At 42.8% G+C, this 21,296-nt stretch overlaps 1 protein-coding gene and 1 long non-coding RNA gene across 6 annotated transcripts in view; one reads left to right on the top strand and one right to left on the bottom strand.

Annotated features, from left to right (window-relative positions):
• The window catches only part of cdkal1 (CDK5 regulatory subunit associated protein 1-like 1), a 243,364-nt gene that overhangs the window by 101,152 nt on the left and 120,916 nt on the right, over window positions 1-21,296 (top strand). For all 5 annotated transcript variants that reach the window (XM_016454129.1, XM_016454125.1, XM_016454128.1 and 2 more), the window contains exons 5-7: window positions 1,463-1,559; window positions 6,537-6,585; window positions 10,152-10,272. In XM_016454129.1, the coding sequence (XP_016309615.1) occupies window positions 1,463-1,559; window positions 6,537-6,585; window positions 10,152-10,272 (267 nt within the window). The remainder of the gene's footprint in view (window positions 1-1,462; window positions 1,560-6,536; window positions 6,586-10,151; window positions 10,273-21,296) is intronic.
• LOC107663799 (uncharacterized) overlaps window positions 5,646-21,296 on the bottom strand; it is a 16,643-nt gene continuing 992 nt past the window's right edge. Inside the window, exons 2-3 of the long non-coding RNA XR_001631383.1 lie at window positions 19,025-19,027; window positions 5,646-5,655 (exon numbers count right to left, since the gene is read on the bottom strand). This is a non-coding gene — a long non-coding RNA (uncharacterized LOC107663799). The remainder of the gene's footprint in view (window positions 5,656-19,024; window positions 19,028-21,296) is intronic.

The following is a 21,296-nucleotide window of genomic DNA, read 5'->3' as shown; positions in this document are numbered from 1 at the left end:
CACACACACACACACACACACACACACACACACACACATACATCAGTTCTGTCTCCTACATTGGTGTTTATGCTGCATTTCCTTGTGTGATTGTTAAAAGCTTTTATAAATAACTTTTCTTCTCATGCTCGTTTGCACTGTTAAAGGAATAGTTCACCTAAAAATGAAAACTTTCATCATTTACTTACCCTCATGTCTTTCCATACCCTTAATACTTTGGTTCATCTTCACCAAACTCGGTAAACATGTTTCTGAAGCGTGTCACGTGTTTGAGCTTCTGTGATTACCAGATGTGATGCGCTCTATTTACAGTATGTGTGCCAATCATAGTTTAGATTTAAAATAAAAGGCTGAATTAAATCTGTTCATACTCTTCACAGGATTTGGATCAAAGGTGCTTCTCCTCCAGAGTGCGGTTTGTGCTCCTGTCACGCTGCATTGGGTGAAGCGTTGATTATAGTGCATATGTGGAGATTAATAATGTTTTGCACTTTTATTTTATATAATTTTATATTTTGAAGTTTTCCATGAGCATTTCAAGCAAAAAAAAAAAGTTTTTAGTCAGTGGTTCCTCGTGAGACACATCCGTCTCTGTCACCGGTGCGCACTCTCTGTCCTTTGGATCCAGTGTTGTTTTCTGAGCTTTAGTCTGAAGAGTTAGTTTGTCTATGTTCAGAGTGTTGAAGAGATCTCCAGCTGAGCTTCCCGTCTCACTGTCACTTCCCATGAGTCTCTGCTGCTCACTGACATCAGAAGCTTCACTCGTGTGCTGTGTGCTCAGATCAGGATGCGTTTGGGTTTATTTCTGGTGTTTTTGAGCTGTATGAACCCATTTCTGCATCTGTAGTTCATGTTGACTCCAGTAGATCAGAGGAAAAGACCATCAGAACTGCTGCTTGATTGAGGAGAACTGACTTCATAAGACCAAAGAAATAAATAATCAAAACACCCGAAGATAAGTGATGTTAATGAAGAGAAAAGATTGGATTGGAGAGATATTACTTTCAGACATTTCACTCAGGAATATGAACATGTCTGAACTAACGCTAATGGACAGCCAATGGCATTAATTAACAGATCATTGATATATCAGATGACTGATTGACCCGGCTGATCGTTGATCTGTCATTATAGTCACCAGTGTTGTCGAAAGCACCGGGTTGATCCAGAAATCTGATGTGTCAGAATAGATCTGTGCATTACTGTAATGCTATTCTGTTTTTCATTTTATTAATAACTTTTTATTTGATCTTTCTGATGCAGTTTGCATAACTGAACAATATTTGAAGCCTTTATGGTAATGTTTAAATGCATTATTTACAAACTATTAATAGCATTAATAATTAAGTAATTTCATTTATTTAATATTTTTATAAAAAAAAAAGAAAAGAAGCTATTTACATGTGTTGGTAGCGTGACACACTAATATGCCAGAGTGATGCTGACTGTGTGTGTGTTTCAGGAAAGCGCAGGAGCAGAATAAGAAGGTGGTTGTGGCGGGATGTGTGCCGCAGGCCCAGCCCAGGACAGAATACCTGAAAGACCTGAGCATCATCGGGGTAAACGCTCACAGACACTGATGCATTCAAACACTGACACACTCTTCATCGAGCTGATGATCGCTCCTCACTGTCCATCTGTTCTGTGTGTTGGAGTGAATGAGGTGCAGCGGTGTTGTTTTCAGCCTGTATTTGAGCGAGTTACAGCTGGAATCAGGAGACGAGTCAGAGTCACACGTGTGGCCGATGATTGTTTGGTCTTACCTTTGGAAAAATCACCTTATGCAAATGGGCAGGCGTTTTGCATATCGAGCCTTTGCCGTTGAGTCTGAAAGGATGAATGTGTGGAGAACTAATCAGAGCATCATGTGTTCTAGAGAAAGAGCTCTGGAGCAGCTGCAGGCTGACAGGAACAGGCCTGTTTATTACATTTAATTACATTATTTATGGTGTGCTGTTTGACATAGCGTGTGGGATTACCAGCACATTCATGTTTATGAAGGAGATGGTTCAATAATGAATAGACTGAGCCTAACCGGTCATGTTTTAATAAGTGCTGCTTTTAAAAAATCATGGATACACAAATAAACAAACCTTGATTATTTATGGTTTAAAGGCCGAGACGAGAACCGTGTCAGCTGCATCTCAGCTGTTTGTGTGTCTGGAGAGATGTGTTTGGTCCTGAGGAGAGATGCACTGTTGAGTTAGGGCTCTGAGCGTTCATCAGCTCTCAGTAATGCTTGTGTTAGGCTGAGAGGGGTGCTGTGTTTAGCGGTGATGAGCTCAGATCGCTGTCCCTCAGAGATACGCTCTAAACGCCATCGGTCCGCAGGATACTTCACCAGATCTGTTTCTATCTCTAGAATATGTTGATCGGCTCCGGGACTTCAGTCAAACTTAACACAGGGAAAAACAGAGAAGATGACAAAACAACCAGGAGTTCTGTTTGTTAACATACTTCTACAGCATTTATTAATCTATGCTAATGTGAATTTCTACATATACATGTAATTTGCATAAATTAACATTAATAAAAACAATAAAAAATTGTTGTGAGCTAGGCTTGCCACAGTTTACAGTTATACCTATTATACCAATAGATGCTTATATTCGTACTGTTATGAGTGATGATAGCTGTGATTCCTGCTTATGATAGTGTGTGACAATATCCTGAACCCGAGGCTAAATAATGTATAATAAAATGAAGCAAATCAGCAACAGCGTGTATTATAGTTTTCTGCATGCGTCGTTCTCCATCTTTCTGATGTCTCACTGCACATGTCCTTCATTTTTGGTTGAACCAATCCAACAAATCCTTTGTGTGCATTAATAATTTAGTTTCCTTTATTTAACAATAAAAAAAAATAAAAAAATAAATAGATCAGCCTGCCTCGTGTTATTGTGTAGGCAGCCAGGGCTGGACTGGGGTTAAAATTAGTCTCTGGACAAATCCCATCCGGCCCACGAGTTCCCCGGGAAGGGTTTGCTGGGTTATAGGGCTTTAAATGGAGCTAATAAATGAATAAATAAAACAAGACAGAAACAAATAATAATAGATATTACTGAATTCACGGCAAATGCAACAAACGTAATAATGCATTGTTGTCTCATAGAAATGCAGTTGACAGTAAAGCGTTGATTTTGAGCTAGAATGCAGTAAATGTGCTGCTATTAAATTCTGTCATCATTTCCTCATGTCATGTCATTCCAAACCTGTATGACTGACTTCTGTGGAGCTATTCTGTTAAATTATCCTTTGCTCTAATGAAATTTACTATAGTTCTTGCAGAATACAGAGTTTAACTGACTAGTATTAGTAAGAGGTGGTCACAACAAGTAAAACCACGGTCCTCGTTATATGGTAGACATCATGGTTTTTAAAATGAATAATAAGTAATAAAAAAAAAACAACAACTATGCAATTTGTAAAAAAACTAAACTAAACATGTAGAAACTACAAAAACAACTTATATTCCCCGATATTTAATATAAGTAATGACGGTTCCATAAGCGATTTGTACAGTGTTAATAACTGCAAGTTAAATCACTGTGGTGCTGAATTGATAAGCTTGTACTTATGTATTGGTGTTCTCCAGTTTACCTCATGCAGTTTTATCATTGTTGTGGCTGTTTTCAGCAGCATCACTTCAGAACCTTTAATGTTCTCATATCACACGACTGTATAACACAACTCTGTGTCACATCTGAACGGATCAAGTGACTTGCGCTGCTTATCACTTTATGGCAGCACACCTTCATCAGCGCTGTGTGTGTGTCTGATGCGCTCTGCTTCTGTTTCGCACGGCTGCTGGACGATCGGGTCGCGCCGCTTCACACTTTCAGAGTATTTGCTTTTTGCAGTTTCACATGCGCTGTAGTTTAAAAACAGCGTCTAATATGGGGGAGGTCTCGCTCGCTCCGGCGGCCAGTACATGCCTGTAGACAGCTGTGCGGTGAATATATTAACACACAGAACCACCTAACGTTCAACCACAGCTAATACCAGTGAAACCAGGACCGGTCTGAATGAGGATACTGTACCGGTGTGAATATGACAGATCTGACCCCAAGAATCAAATCGAATTTTGAAATGTCAAACTATTCTCATCCCCACTGATTCAATGATGATAACAGGTTAAAACATATAGAATATGTGAAGACACTCTTGCACTCAGTTTTGTTTTATACTTTACATTTACAAAGTAGTGTTTTTTTCCTAAGGTGAGTCAGAGCATGTGAGACTGTCAGCCCCTGAACCCCTAAATATCTTCCCAGTGCTGTGTTCACCACTGCAGATGAAGCAGATCCAGACAGAGGCTGTACTGATCAGGAGAACCGCACCGGTAACGTTTCTCCATCACAGATGAAGACACACGGACCTGCTCTGCTTTTGTCCGGGGCTCTGGATATTACAGATGAGCTATGAAAAGGCCGTCTTTAACCTTACAGTGCAGCAGGACCACGACTGCAAACACAGTTGCTCTGTGCGTGAGCGGATCGAAGCGCAGCCCAGATTTGTCTGGAAGTCTCGAACTGTTTGATGAAGTTGCCTCAGCACATCTTTGTTTTGTCTAGACAACAGACTTACACATCGTCCCTCGTTGCTTTCAAGTAGTTTGTTTAAAACAATAGCTGTGGGGAGTCAGACATCTGATTTTTAAGTTCTTCGGTCCAGGGCTGGATTAAAAGCGTGAGGCTGCAGTCGAGGGAGGAACAAACCGGTAATGCTAAACAGACTCCCGAACATCTCTGCCAGCACATGAAAGAGTCCGCTCTATAAAATTACCTTTCTTCTGGCTCTTTGACGCACTTCTGGAGAGCTGCATTGAGAGCCGGTCCCGCTGCGCTCGGACCTGAAGTGTGTTCTCCCAGCAGCCGCTGCCAGAGTGGCCTGAGATTGAGCTCCCATTAGAGCAGAATTGATTTCTGTTCCAGTGTTTTTCACTCATGTAACTGCAACCTGGGTCTGCGCTCCGTCTCTCGGCCCACAGTACAGCTGAATTAATGGCCCCAGCGGCCTCGGGTCGGCCATTTAACCACAGGGTGCGCCACACAATGGACACGAATTCCCTTTAATACTGTAGATCTGCTCCTGCAATCTCACCGCCTCCATGCAGAAATGAGCTCAGCGGAGGAAAGATCTGCGCCTCCAGCCGACTCTCACCATTACAGGCCTCTTTATTCTCACTCCATTTGCCATTCTGTCTTTCTTTTTCTTGAGTGCCTCCATTTTCTCTCTGCGATAGTTTAGACTGGAGTGACAAACAACGAAACGGTGCAGTGTTGATGGGTGTTAAAATGTGGAAATGTGCAAAAACGAGTTTCTGAAGAATCAGCCGACTCTGGAGCACATCGCTCGTCTCGTCCTGTCTGTCTGGAATACTGGGTTCTGATTGGTCAGTGAAATATTGTATAGTGACACAAAACTATAACTGACTCCGTCAACTGATTTCATATGTGAAGTGACTATATTGTATACATTTTATTTCACTAGAAAATGTCTGAAGTCTCAGCTGGTGTTTTCGTGATCTCAGTGGATGAATGAAGTCATTTAGCTCAAGTTCACAGGTGTCTCCGCTCAGGTGTAGAGAATCACACCAACCATCAGCATCATCCACTGTCTTCAGCTTCAGCACTGCGTCTGGTAAAAGTGCTTCTTTTTGTACAAATAAATGAGACTTTGATATTTTGTAGTATTGTAATGCTATTTTAGCACTAAAGTATTTCAGCTCAAACCATGTCCATGCAGTGCTGTGTTTATAGTCTGCTGAGAGCATCACTGTCCTTCATCCTCATGACAGACTCGTCAGTGGAACCGTCAGACATCTGTCACATTTTCCTGTTTAATTTGCCAAAGAAGCAATTGCACGTCTATTGGTTCTCCCTTCATCAGGCAGCTTCTTAATGACCTCATAATGAATATGGTCAAAAGCAGTGACTGATCTGCTGCTGTTCAGAGATGAGAGATGAGAGGAGCTTGATCTGAATCATCTGTCAGTCTGAGTTGCTGTGAGGATTGAACACTGAGTGAGTGATAGACGCTCTGATACACGTGTTCATGATGTGTGTCAGAACACACGTTTACAATATTGCTATTAAAAGCTCAAATCACATTCAGTTAATGTAAGAGATGAAGCTGTATTTCCTAATGAGTTGTGGCGTGTTTTTCTCCTCCTGTACACATCAGTTCATATGCTGTCCAGCAGGTAGTTCTGGTCCCGGTCGAGCAGCGTTCCAGCTGATATAACATCACTGTTAGAGTCACTGATGGTTTGGACTGGATCTGAGAGCTTCAGATGACACACAGCTCGTATCTGTGTCTCTGTAAGTTACTGAAAGCTCAGGTCCAGCACTCACACCACGACTCGAGTCTGAGCAGAACTAACCGCTGTGTGAAGATATCGGGGCTGTTTATGAGTGTCTACACACACCATCATGACACCACATCCGTTCTCCTGCAGAGTGTGTGAGGAACAGCTGGATTCACATGAAGATCCTCAGCTGATGTTCTCATTGTGTCTCTCTGTGTCTCTGTAGGTCCAGCAGATCGATCGAGTGGTGGAGGTTGTGGACGAGGCTATCAAAGGTCAGACTCACACTCACACACACACACACACAGCTCTTTGTTTCTTTGAACAGCTGCAGCAGACCGCTGTTCAACACTGAAGGTAAAACAACAGACTTTTAAATAGCCTTGTTAGCAGGAGTGTGGAGTTGCCTGTTTCTCTGGCTCTCTGTTCATCTGATCAGAGGTGTGGAGGTGAAGTTCTCCCGCTGTGAGCGTCAGGAGGAGACCGGAGGCTGACCGCTGCCTCTGTCTGTCCACTTGATCAAACTACAGCCGCATGAAAGAGGAAGAAGCATCTCGCCCCACACAGCGACAGAGAAATACAGCAGCATGATGTACAGGAGGAGCAGATCCACATCAGTACCTGCAGCGCTCAAATCAGCTGTGAAGGGAAGCTCGTCAATGTTCACTGTGTTTCACACACTTAAAGGAATAGTCCACCCAAAAATGAACATTTTGATGACAAATTAGGATTAGAATGAGTTTGTTTCTTCATCAGGTTTGTAGAAATGCAGCATTGCATCAGTGTCTCAGCAATGGATGCTCTGCAGTGAATGGGTGCCGTCAGAATGAGAGTCCAAACAGCTGATAAAAACATCACAATAATCCACAAGTAATGCACAGCACTCCAGTCCATCAGTTAACATCTGGAGAAGACAAAAGCTGAAACAAATCCAGCATTAACACGTTTTTAACTAAAATACAAATCCATAATCCATAATAACGCTTCCTCCAGTGAAAAAGTGCATCTCCTGTTGTCTCTCAGATTAAAATCCAGCCACATATTTGTTCAGAGCTGTTTTGGCTTGTAAATGGTGCTTGATCTGTGCAGATTTCTCTCCTGATTCAGACCAGAACACTTTTTCACTGGAGGAAGCGTTATTATGGCTAGAGTGCTGGTCAAATCCTAGTGCGCTGCCTACATTAAACATGAATCCTTCGCATTGAATGTGATCCCAGAATGCACTGGGCCAAGCTCAGATCTGCTGTGTCACAGAGCAGAACTCAAGACCTAGGTTTGTCTAGCCTGATGTGCTCAGAATGTGTGTGAATCACAGCTGAAGCGTGAGAAGATCCTCATGTTGTCCTGCTTCATGTGACTTGATGTGATGCTGAACCATGACTGTAAAAAAGATGGACACTTCCTTCCACTATAGAAAAGTGAAGCCAGAACATCCCACTAGAGTAATTCAACCAATCTTTCAGTACAGCCAGATTTCTGTGGTCTGTTCTAGAGAATCGTGTTTAGTGAGTTATGACATCAGGGCTTGACCAGATCAGAGCCTTACGTCAAATATTCATCCAATATTAGACGAGATGTTCATTTTCAGCTTTTAATGAAATGTATTGATGCACACAGTTCAATCTAATTTACAATGTAGAATAAATGCTTCTTAGAGTGTAGAGTAATCAGACTAACTTCAGACTCCATTGAGATGTGTCGAGACTCTTGTGCGCTGCTCATGATGCAATTTGTGTATCAGTTGTAAAAGCTAAAAAAACTAAACCGTTATTACGGATTAATAGTTCATGTTAAAATAAGGAAGCACTGATGCAGCAGCAGATCCGCACACGCTCAGTTCCTCGTGGCATTGCTGTGATCACACTCGTTCTGGTGAATGTGCAGGTCTGCTTGTTTCAGGTCAGTGCTGTTTGTGCTTCATGTCAGTAAAGATGAAGATGCTGCTGCTGTAACTGCTGTGTGTTTAAGAGCACAGCATTACATATACAAATGACTTCTGAAGTTCTTTATCAGTTGCAGGTCTCAGTGTCTGCGGAGCTTGTTTGTTTTCCTCTGACTGTAACTGGGTGTTTGGTTGGGTTCTGTGCGATGTTGTCCGTCTCTGTCCTCCCGCTCTGTTTCCCAGAGGATCGAGACACTGGAGACTCTCAGAGCCGGTGGATCAGTAAATTACATGTCACACCTCTGGCCTCAGATCTTTTCTTTCAGTTATTTGCATGTAGATGGTTGTATGAATTATTTAGCAGATTTGATTACACATGTGTCTGGTTGCAGAAATCAAGTGATGTAATTAAATGTAGGCTGTGAGTGAGTGAGTGAGTGTGTGTGTGTGTGAGTGAGAGAGAGAGAGTGTAAGTGAGTGTGTGTGAGTGAGTGAGTGTGTGTGTGTGTGTGTGAGTGTGTGTGTGTGTGAGTGTGTGTGTGTGGAGTCATGTGAACCTCTGACACCATCAGACCTGTTATCAGACTCTGCTTTATTAAAATGCTGCGGTGCATAATTTCAATTAATGAAGATCTCTGCAGGTCTGTGCTATCCTTTATCTCTCTCTCTCTCTCAGAGCAGGTCTGGTGTATTGTAGTCATAATGTGAGGTTGAGGTTTGAGCGCTGCTGCCATGGGGAAGAGTTTCAGCAAACAGCTGTTTCTCTCACGAAGTGTCACCTGACTTCAGAAGATGTGGAATATAGTAGCACTCCAGTCACACGGAGAAGAGTGTCTCTGACTGTCTTGTGTTCTGTGGAAGAAAAAGCTTTCTCAGTTGTGGTTTTACTGTCAGACTGTGTGTTAGATTTGTGTCAGTCCTGAAAATGATATTCAGATCTTATGATGATTCTTTGATAAATACAGTTAATGGTTTGTGTGTGTTTGAAGAAAATCACTTTAGATCACACAAATGCATTGGATGTCTCGAGGCCTTTCAGAATCGCTATTAACCCCCAATCGATACAGTTCCCATGATGCTTCTGTGCAGTAACACCCATCAGGCTCAAGATGTTTGGCTGCATGTCAAAGACCCTGTTATATCTTTATTTAGGATTGTTTATTTCAAGTCATGATGGGGATACTTGTGTATTGTTGTGTGAATAAAGGGATTGTGTGTGTGGATCAGGTTGTTTGGGTGTGAGCGTGCCGTTCCTCAGAGATCTCCGTCTCTTCTAATTGCTACTGCTGCATCTCAAGGAATCGGAGTTCATTTCCATGCTGTTGTAATGTGAGCTGTGTGTGTGTGTGTGTGTGTGTGTGTGTGTGTGTTTGTACTCACGCCTGACCGACTGATCTCTGAGCTCCTGTGCTCAGAGACTCCCTCACACCTGGGCCTTCTAATCAAAACTTTACCAGCAACATCGAGACGCAGGGCCCTGTTACATTCTGAAGTTAATGAAACACAAGCAGGAGAAATGAGATGAGGGAAGATCTGTCTGTGTGTGTGTGTGTGTGTGTGTGTGTGTGTGTGTGTGTGTGTGTGTGTGTGTTTGTGTGTGTGAACATCTGCAGGGCTCAGCTCAGGGTTTCTCATTGTTCTTTTGCTCTAAACTCTGAATGAATGGGGATGAATTCATGGCCACGTCTCAATATCTGCTCCGTCCGTCTCGATCGACACGCGGCAGACGCTCACAGCTGAATAGCGGCAGATGTGTGGGGAATGACAGCACATACATGGCCTCTCTCTCTCTCTTTCTCTGTCTCTCTCTCTCTCTCTCGTGGCCTGAAGCTAATGTGTGATTGTTGGAACGGAGCACAATGCTTTGTTCTATCTTCTCTTGGGCATCAGTCTGTATTGGGCATCAGGCCGCAGTGTGATGACTCTGTTCCTTGTGTGATGAGTGTGTGTGTGTTGCAGGTCACTCCGTGCGTCTGCTGGGTCAGAAGAAGGAGAAAGGCAAGCGTCTGGGAGGAGCGCGGCTGGATCTGCCCAAGATCAGGAAGAACCCGCTGATTGAAATAATTTCCATCAATACAGGGTAAGACGTGCACGAGCAAACACACTTAGGGCCCTGTGATTCCCGCTCTGTGGAAAACACGGATGGAATCCAGTCATAAAAATTGAATTTACAGTATAATTCGGAATGTCACGGAATTTGCCAAATTTTGAATGAATAAATCAAAAGTAGGTCAGCACACTTGAATTAAAACGCGATATGGATGAGTGTCTGTGAATATTAAGCCGCAAAAGACTTTAAATATGAATCCTGCATGTTCTGTGTGTCTGTGTGTGAATGAAGCGCAGTGCTGTTTACTACACACACACATTTCAGCCTCTGCCACCCCAAGATATGAGTACATGAACACATGAACATAATCTCTAGAACTGCTCTGAGAGTCACTTCATGAGCATTTTACCGTTTCTTTTGAGAAAAACTATCGTCATATCATATACACACAGAAACTCAAAGGTCTTCACAGCAACCTGTCAAAATAAAAGTTTGGTTTAACTTGAAGAAAATGTGACAGAAATGTTTGACTTAATGTAATGATAGTAGTGCTGCTACTAATAAAGTTTTTATTAAAACATTTTTTAGGAATAATCACAAATAATAATAATAATAAACAATAATGAAAATAATATATCTATTTTTAATAAAATCAGTTAATTAAAAAATTATTGCAATTTAATTAAACCATTAAAATGGAATCCAGAAAAAATCTGCTGTTTTGAACGAATCAGGTGAATGAACGCTTCTGTGACTCACTCGATACGACCACCTACTGGCGGATTTGATTTCATAATTAAAAATATCATTTCATTTCATATTTCTGTCTTCAAAATGTTATATAAAAACAATATTTTTAAATGTATAATTAAGAAAGTTTTTTTCTAAATTAAAAATAAGTAAGGTTGTGGTGAAAATAAAAAATACTTGTTCCTGTCTAGTACTGTGACTCGACTTGATTTGCTAGATTTGTTTGCACTGGGACTTGAACATGTGTTTTTCTTTTTTCTCATGTCTTTTCTTTTCCCTGAAAATGTTAGTTAATATTATTGCATTGGACTAAAACTTAGTGACTGCTCAGACAGGGTATCACAACTGCACCAAAAGTGGATGCTCTTTGTTGTGTGACACCTTGCATGAGGTCAGATCAGTGAATGCTACGATCAGTCAGTTACAAAAAGAAATACAGACCTGTGCTAACGGGATAGTTCACCTCAAAGTGAGCTTTTACTTTCCCTCATTTCATTCAGAGCTGACGTGGACGTGTGCGTCTCTCCTCACCATCTGAATGACTACTTACTTCAGAAAATATTTTGAGAAATCTCCTGTTGGAGCACTTGAATAATTCAGACTGTTGTTTCCAAGCACCCGTCTGTAGCTGTGATGCCTCTTGATGTGTTTTTGTCCAGTTTTCTGTTAACATGACGTGTGTCATCTGGCGGGCGAACGCAAGGCCTCAGCTTTAGAGACAGGAGATTTCAGCGGTAACCACACTCTCCTGCTCCGAATGGAAAGAAATCTTCAGGTGGAGCAGGTTTTCTGTGCAGACGTGTGGCGTCTCTCCTCAGCATGTGAAATTGAGTTCATCTCTGTGCTGACGCAATGATTAGGGGTCATTGCCATGGTAACCAAACCATAGACTCTGACTGGCTCTGATGCTTGAACAGCGTTCGGCGCAAACCAAGAGTCCTGATGAGAGATCAGATACCCCTGTCTGCTGCTGGGATGAATTTACATTAGAAGATCAAAAATCAGTGCACTTAGACTGGATCAGACATCAGGACGGACTCCAGTTGGTTGTCTTCGGTCATTCAGAGTGTTTTTGTCTTAAGGTCTGTTTTTGTTAGGATGTGAACACCGAACGTGTCTGAGTCCGTTCCAGCAGCTCAGGAGCTGGAGTGAGTTTTGTGTTCACATGTTATGAGCGCTCATGTTGGGACAGGAGCCAGGCTAAGTCTGATTGTGTTTGCTGTAGTTCTTGAGATGTGGTTCTGGAAGGTCAGGTATGAGTGGGTCATGTTGTTTATGAGCTGTGAGAACTCGCTGATTCAGGAGTATCGTGACGTCTGTCTGTTCGTCAGACTCCCTGCACTCATCTAAACACAAAGAGCAGCGCAGAAGGAGCTGACGAGACACGCGTGAGATCGTTAATAACCTGAAGCTCTCTGGGGTTCAGCAGTGCACTCTCTAGGGCTCTCATCTCTCAAGAGCGTTGCTTTTCGTTTCTGTCAAACACTCACACGTGGCGTAAATGATTCAGAGTCATTAGCTGAAGTTAAACACGCCGACTGCTCTTCAAATAAAGCTTGTGTTTGTATGAGGCTGGATTTATAGGTCAGAACTCTGATTTCATTTGCGTTCATATGTGAGGTTATCAGCTCAAACAGCAGCAGAGCTCAAGTGTGTCGGCCTGTCTTTAGTCGACTACGGAGCCGTTTTTAATTTGCTTTCGGGCCCCTTTGACATCAGGCCTGACATTTGGAGGCTGTGCAGATAGAGAGCTCTTTGTGAGGTGTGACGTCCCATCCGTCATCCAGCCTCTTATGTGGTCTCAGAGCTCAGATCCTCGCGTGTTGACGGAGCTCCTCTCCAGACCTGACACAGTTACTCTGGGCTCGGATGTGCTGTGATTGATGCTCACGCCACACTCTCATGTCTGTCTAACATGAAATACAGCACACAGACACTTATGTCATTCATTGAATTTGAGTTTGTGTTTCACTTTTCATGACTTCAATATCCATAAAGAAATTTACGATGGAATTTACCTCAGATCTTAAAAATAACTTAAAGGAAACAAGAACGTTCAAACTGTGAAATATATTTAATGAAAAAAGGGTTTCAGTCTTTCAGTATGTATTTAGCATTATGTTAAAACTTATGTATTTATCAGCTGTTGAGAGTGTGAGACAGAGGCTCCGCCCACACACTCTTCTGATTGGCTGTGATGTTTGATTGATTGGACAGAGAGATTGTTTGTTGCTGTAATCTTATCATGTTGTGTCTGTTGTAGGGGTTATGCGCAGCAGACTTCCGTATTCTGTTAACCGGGTCTCGTCGCTTCCGGTTCAAGCATTTTGCATATGCTTCGTTAAATATGAAGCAGTTTTACTCAAGATGACTTCAAAGTAGATACCAAAGATAATCATAACCAATGTCCATCACATATGTGGACTGATATCTAAAAGTTTTTTTCTTTTTCTTTTTTCACTAACATTTATATATAAAAATTGAATAAAAATCCATAGATATTGCTATTATTTATTACGGCTGTTAGCACGTTCTCTGACAAGCGGAAGAGATGAGACCTGTTTTCCGGGTTTGGTCAGGTGACGTTCAACATACACTCTATTCTAGTAAAAGTGAAGTGAAAAGTCTTTTATCTTAGTCAGGGTCGGTGCCAGAGCGCACAAAGTGAGGGGGGGGGGGCTGCTAGGCCTAGTAATTGATGTTATAAATACACAAGCCTGAGTTTTGTTTTAATTATCCATCGTAGCCTACATAAAAAAAAATAAAAAAAAACATTTGCAATCAAGACTGAAAAAAGCCAGAAGTGAATGTAAACCAGATTTTGCACAGACTCTGTTGTTATCTGTGAAGCCAAGCATAAGAATAGCCTACTAATGTAAATTTGTTAACCCACAGTAACAAATTTTAACAGATTAATCGCATATTTTCGTTTGCTGCATGCTTTTAAAAACACAATAAATTTTTTTTTTGTTTTTTTTTTGTTGAGGAAAATAAAAAAAAGATACGTCTCGTATTAGTTGCATTTTCAGAAATAATAACGGAAGGCCTAATAATGTTATAATGTACCAACATTATGAACACTTGCCTTTTATTGTCATTATACACTCACAATGAACTTAGAGTAGGCTCGTGCTACAGAGAGAGTCACTCATGAATGCTGTGACCAGTGGCACATGCAGCTCTTTCTGGCTCTGATCAGAGAGACGTGTCATGTGAAAAACATTAGCTTATGGCTTTGGCTAGTTTAGCGAGTTCCCATTGGCTGCGCTCCAGTCCGGAACAGCTGTGCCGTCAGTGAATCCTCACCGCTGCTGGAGCGCGTTATGGAAGAGAGACAAAACGAAACACCAGATGCATTTATTTCCACACAAGACCCTGTAGTTTCTGGGCAGATGAAGCATTCAGAGATGTTTAGGTAAAGAAACAGCAACTGTTCTGTGTGTATAAAACACATTTCACCGTCTAACACCGGAGTCTCTTCATGTCCCGCGATTGCTGTTGATGAGAATTCGACCTTGGGTTCTCTCATTGAAATTCTGCTTCATTGGTTGTAATATTAGCCGTCTGTCTCCAGAGAGGCTCCACACAACTCCATTAACATTTAAATTAATTCGGATGTTCTTCAATTCATTTTAGTTGTCACACGTATTAAATGTATCTCTGTAGAATGCCGTTCACATTGTGTTGGTGTTATATTTACACATAAATAATGCATCTTGCCTTTGGCTGCAGTCTGTGTGGAAACATGAAGCTAAAGACGGTTTGAGCTCCAGGCTTCACCTGACCTTCCTGGATCTTCTGAAACTCTGACCTCCTGAGCCTGAAAGCATGAAAATGGTGCACTTTTGAAATGGAGTCCATTTTAATTGATTCTAAACAATAAATGCATTACAAAGATCAATTCAGTACAAACTGCAGTCCTGCTCTGGTGAACTGAGCTGAGGTCGACCCAGCACTACACGACTGTAACTACTGAGTTATCGTTTCTATCCTGTTTGACTTGTGTGCTAGTGTTAGCATGTTCTCCATCAGTAATGAAAGAGAGTTCCTCATGTGCTCAGCGTTGAGCTAGCATGTTGTGCGTTTAGCATCTATGAATGAAACGTCCTGCTGTCGGTAGAGTTTCGTTGTCTCGTTATCGATGCCTGTTCTCCATCTAGGAGCTGATTTTGAGGTTATTAAGCATCTGTGTCCTCATCGTTCTGCAGTCGGCGGTGTGTTTCTCAGCGTGCCTGTGGTTAGTCTGGGACGGGACGCTTGCTGATGATGTAGAGCTCTGTCAGGCCGCAGATGGAGGATGACCCGCTAGCGCTGACCCCTCTAGCCGCCGCTGCACACCTGCGAGAGCGCTAACCTAGTTTAGCTGTGACGGCACTGCGGTTCGGCCTGCGGTCTGCTGAAGGGACGCATGGACACGTCTATTTGTCTTCTCTGTGGAGACGCATGGATGCGGGACAGATGCTGCTGTGCCACTTAAATCCCAAGTGATTGAAGAGCACTAGTTGGCCATTAACGCAAATCTGACAAATGAGTTAGTCTGCCCTCCTAAAGCAGCCTCAGCTGATGGAAACAGCAGGATGATGCAGAAATCAGGCAGAGTTACTCCAGTAATAGTCTGTTTCTGCTTGCTGACAGCGCTTTGAGCCTTTCAGAGTCTCCTCACGCTAACTAGGCTTCAGTCTGGTGTCTGATGGACGTTCATGCCATGATGATGAGCCTCCTAACTAGCTTGAGCCTTGAGCAGAACTTAATGTTGAGCTAATTATGTGTTCGCTCTATCAAGTTTATCTTCGTGTCCTTTAGTTCTGGGAAGGTCAGGAGAGAGAAGAGCTCCCGTATTTTGCGTCACATGATCTTTGGTGTTTTTTTGGTGTCCTCACATCTGCAAACAAGCCCTGTCTTTAGAGTCGCGGTCATTATTGTGGTGGAGCGTGAAAGGATTCGCAGGATTTGTCTGTGTGTGTTTTCTCCAGCTGGTTTATCAGAGGGTGTAATAATTACACATGGTGGGATTTATCAGTGCAGTATGAGCTTGACTGGCCAACATCCATCTAATGAGCCTTAAACTATCATGCGCTGTCGCTCCTTAACTGTGCGATTGCCTCATTTAATGACACTATATGTGACTATTTGCTAAGTGTGAGCTCCATAAAACACACATGAATGAGCGGGAATCAGGGTCGGAAATGAATGGGAGTTTGGGGCAAAAATGCCACCAAAATGAACAAGAATAACTCCCAAATTCAAGATGTGGGGGCACAAAATGTGCCCCTGCACAATAAGCTAAGTCTGTTGTCTGTTGTGATTATAATAAGCCATTTCCCCCATACAGGAGCTCTGTTTGTTAGGATGCAGTGGGAAGTAATGCTGTCTGATTGTGTGTATGGACTGAGGATGTGTGCATGAGCGAGTGTGGAGAGCCATAGCGGAGCTGCTGCTCAGTAATTGGCTCTGAAGATGCCTGTAATCTGATGTGCGGCTTTGTAAGATTGATTGTATGATCTGTTTTGGTCTGTGTTGAATCCCGAGCGTTTGGGATCCTCATCTCAGTTAGTCTCTGTCTCCATTTTTCAGGGATTATCTCACAATCCCGTTCAGTGGATTATTTATGTTCATTGTTTCCAGGGCCAAACAGTTTAGCTCATGCTGTTGGCAGTAGTTTCTCATGTGTTTGAGGAGAACTAAGCCAGCGTTTCTCTGTCTGTGCTGATGTAGATGAACAGGTATTGGTGGTGTCTCCTCCGCTGGAGTCTCGTAGCATGCGTGTCGTCCCCTGACGGTGGGGCCCCTGCTGACTCGGCCCTCGGGCCCCTGGAGGGTCGTCTGGTGTCGGACGGCTCTATTCCCTGAGGTGACGCCAGATGACAGCAAACAATGGCTCTTATCAGACTCGCGGCTGACCTTAATATGAGGCAGTTATTCCTGCGGGTCGCCTGCCGTTATGAATGCTGTGGGCTTTATTGTGAGATTGGGTCATGAGCTCAGCGCAGATGAAGGATTTCCCAGTCAGTTTGTGACGATGGCCACTGCCTCATCCAGCAGCTGCGCAGCGGGAACATCGACTGAGGACCGTCCTCTCGGTTCCCACTGGTAGAGAGCCGCTCCACTTGCAGGAAGATCACTGGCTGTGCGTTTGGTCAGCAGTCATCCATCCTCTCCTAATGTTACAGTGCTTACAGTCCGGCTCTGCGGGGAAACCAGCAGTTCAAAGCCAAGCCAAAGCTCTCTTTACTGAGACCACACTACAGATGATTTTATGTATTTACTACAAATGACTTTATTATTAACAGTCTAATCATTAGTGAAGGAGCACTAAAAGATGTATCACCTTCCAGCTAAAAAAAAGACCATTCACTTTATTTGTGAAGACATCATGTCATCTTTTTACTGTGAAATTGGTTTTATTTTTTCTGATTCTGTTTTCCATTATAGTTTTTCTTGATTCCATTCTATTGGCTTAAATTTTTAGTCATCAAAAAAAAAAAAAAATTGACTTATTTATTCCCAAATTCTATTTATTTGTCCTTACAAATTCTGCGTTTACTTGCAATTTTTCCGGATTCTGAAGTGAGAACATGAAAAATCTCTCGATCAGGTTATGTTCCTTAAAGCATTTTTTAATAAATGATGATCTAATGAAGAGCTTCGAGTGTTTGTGTGTATTAGACATATTGTAATGAGTGGTGAAATGAGTGTGCTCATACAGTGAGATGCAGACGAGCATCACTTCAGTACACGAACTGACACGCACATCATGCCGACTTCACGTTTCAATTGCCATTTGAAACGATTAATTGTTCAGCCCTACTTTTGATTAATTCTTCCCAAATTTGCCCAAATTCCGTGACATCTGCACTAGTAGTTCAGTTTTAGTGAATGGACTGTGTTTCTGCATCATGAGAGTCACATGCCTCATATTGTTAGCTGGGCCAAACTTGCTCATAGCAGCAGTGTTGTTTTATTGGAGATTTGTTGTGTTGTGTTTATTTGGGTTCTTCGCTGCAGTAGATTGAAGCTGCGTTCACATGATGAAAATGACTGGAGGAGTGAGAGACTGAACTGAAGCTGCTGTGATCTGAGGAGAACGAGTGCTTTGGTTTGGGGAGTTTCCCCTCTAGATCATCTCAGGATGACTTTGTTTTACTTTAAGCTTTTGCTGTTGTCATTCAGTATGCAGACTGTCAACCATCTTTCTTGTGCTTTGAGAGAGAATGTGTTTTTCTTCACCCTCACAGCCCTCAGTCACCCTTAATAAACACATTTATGAGATTTTATGGCAGGCACTTATGACAGAGCTTTGTTGTTTCTGTGGAGAAGCTCAGATGAATAGCTCACACATGGCTTCATGAGAGATGAGGTGAGGCGTTTGCTCTGCGCTGAGGCCCCTGAGGGGCCCGGAGGTGTCTCTCATGCCAGCTGAGGGCTGCTGGGATTGAGCGTGTGTGGAGTGGAGCGTGAGATGTGATCTGGCCTGTAAGCGTTCACTGGACTGTGGAGAACCACACTCATTATGGGAGGAGATGTGTGCATCTGTGTGCAAATCAACAGGAACATGAGCAAACCAGATTCAGTGCTCAGAGGAATTTGAGTGTGTTTCACATGTTATTGCAAGACTCAACGATGAGGATTTTTCGTTCTTTAATTTATTTATTTTTTTGACACATGTAACTTTGTATTCTAATAAATAAGTTTGTGACTCTGAAATTTTAGATACCAGTGTAATTTTACAATTCTTGTTTCAATTTAGATACAACAGCAAAAACTACCAGACTAACTAATATTGGTCAAACATTATTGAAGACAAGCGAACAATCAAAAACAAAACAAGGGGAAAAAAACAAATGACATGTAATAGCACAACAAATACCTGAGTGCAGCACAAAGTCCACTCTGCCATCGGGCCAAATCATGGATCGATTAAAGAACATTTTGGGCCAAATAATAATTGCTTTTGATAATCATCTTCATCTTCAATGGTTTTCGTCAAAGTAAGAGGAGCGTGAGTGTTTGCTAATACACTGCCTGACAAAACTAACTTTAAACTGCTCTGAAAGTGCTGCATCTCATCTAAAAGTCACACATATAACACACCGAAGACCCTTCAGGTCACCTGATCTTTGAGTGTTTTCATGATCTTGCCCGTCGCTGTTTATCAGACCGGTTTCAGCTCAGCCCAGACCTGAACACGTGTGATGATGTTGGCGTGTGCTCTCAGCTCAGATTACTGCCTCCATATCCGCTTTAATTAACAGCCAACTTTCTGTTTTCCTCTCAGCAAACAAACACTGCATCAATACCGGTCACCAGCAGATTACACTTCAATTACGAGATTACTGCGGGAAAACTGCCCAATATGAGGAGGGTGAACATGTCATTATGGAAAACCTGAGATTACTTCAGTGACACAAACACCAAGAAGACGCTGAAGACAAAGCTGTCAGCAAATTAATCCTCAGAGACGCTTGAAGTCTTCCGTTAGTGTTTGACGTGCTAGAGAGGAAAACACAAACCCTGCACTGAGAGCGTCTAGAACTGAGAGCGTCTAGAACTGAGACAAACAGCATGCAGGAGCTTTGATTTCAGGATCCAGTTGTTTCCACTCTTCAGTGATCTTCTGCACAGTTCTGAGTCTCGTGGCACTGCATTCTCGATCAGTTTTTGATGGTTCTTTTTCTGAAGCTCTTTCTTTCCAGCCCAGTTGACTTTCCTCCGTCCTTCAAACACAATGATGAACCACTGGAAGAGCTGTGAAACTCACAGTTCGAACTTCTTTAATTGCGCTCTTAAGTAAGTAAGCCCCAAACAAGCCCAATGACTCGAGGCACGATTAATAGCGGCGTGCTCATGTGAGCTGTTATCGTCGGCTCAGAGGCGTGTGTGTCTGGCCCGTCCTCATGGGCGTCTGCTCTGCTGGCGGGGGTCAGCGTAATTTAGCTGCATCTCACTCGCTGGGGCTCAGATGAATAAATCGAGGGAGCGGGGAGCATCTGGGGAGCTCTCAGGATTGTCTTACTGTCACAGGACTGTTGAATAGGTAACAAAGAGTAAAGCGGGTTAGTCTCACCAGGGGCCCGTTAGTCCCAGCGCTGTGATGAAGTATATTGTCCATATGTATCGCTGGTGTAATTAATGACGGACGGCGAGCAGCTTTCAGCAGAAGTAATTAAGAAATTATTTACTGCAGGTGTCTAATCAGGCCCTGATATTTTGTGCCGTCCGTGTGGAGAGAACAGAACCCGTGGAGCCTCATAAATGAACCAGTTTATCAGTGCGAATAGAGCAGAATGGCCACAACCTGGCCTCTGCTCTGTTCTGATGGGTCGTGTGGCAGGAGTGGCGAACAATGATGAATGCTAATGCTGAAACAGTGTAGAATCATAATCAGAAGAGCTTTATTACCAAGTATGTTTACACACACAAGGAATTTGACTTGACGAGAGGAGCTTCCAATGCAGAAGAAAGTACAGACATAGTGCAGACATACAAAGGAATAACACAGTAGGTGGAATATAACACTAATATAAGAAGAAAAAAACCCGGAAATTAAATAATGTGAAAGTGAAAGTGACATGTGGCCAAGTATGGTGACCCAATTAGTGCTCTGCATTTAACCCATCCAAAGTGCACACACACAACAGTGAACACACACCGTGAACACACACCCGGAGCAGAGGGCAGCCATTTATGCTGCGGTGCCTGGGGAGCAGTTGGGGGTTCGGTGCCTTGCTCAAGGGCACCTCAGTAAAGGTGGGAGAGAGCGCTGTACATTCACTCCCCCCACCTACCGGTACGAGACTCGAACCCTCAGACAAACTTTGGGTTACGAGTCCGACTCTCTAACCATTAGGCCACGACTTCCTAATGTACTGTATACAGAAATAGAAGTATAGGAAAAAATGTACAGATAAAGTGTGCAGTTTACAAGTGTACAAATTTTGGATTCTGTGTATGAATATGCCAGTTGTGATGGATGATGTATAATTATGAAAGATTTAATTGTTCAGACTGAATATAGCCTGCGGGTAACACTGTTCTTGTGCCTGGCTGTTCTGGTGGTCAGTGCTCTGTAGCGCCGACCAGAAGGCAACAGTTGGAAGAGAGAGTGGGCTGGGTGTGAGGGGTCCAAAGTGATTTTCTTAGCCATTTTCCTCACTCTGGAGATGTAAAGATCTTGGAGGCTGGGCAGAGGGGCACCAATAATCCTCTCAGCAGTCCTGACTGTCCGCTGTAGTCTCTTGATGTCTGATTTTGTAGCTGAACCAAACCAGACAGTTATGGATGAACACAGGACAGACTCAATGATA

The sequence above is a fragment of the Sinocyclocheilus anshuiensis genome, unplaced genomic scaffold, assembly GCF_001515605.1.
Source record: "Sinocyclocheilus anshuiensis isolate Anshui unplaced genomic scaffold, SAMN03320099.WGS_v1.1 scaffold187, whole genome shotgun sequence".
NCBI lineage: Eukaryota > Metazoa > Chordata > Actinopteri > Cypriniformes > Cyprinidae > Sinocyclocheilus > Sinocyclocheilus anshuiensis.
Note: the sequence above shows the minus strand (reverse complement) of the source record. Positions and strands in the feature narration are given on the sequence as shown.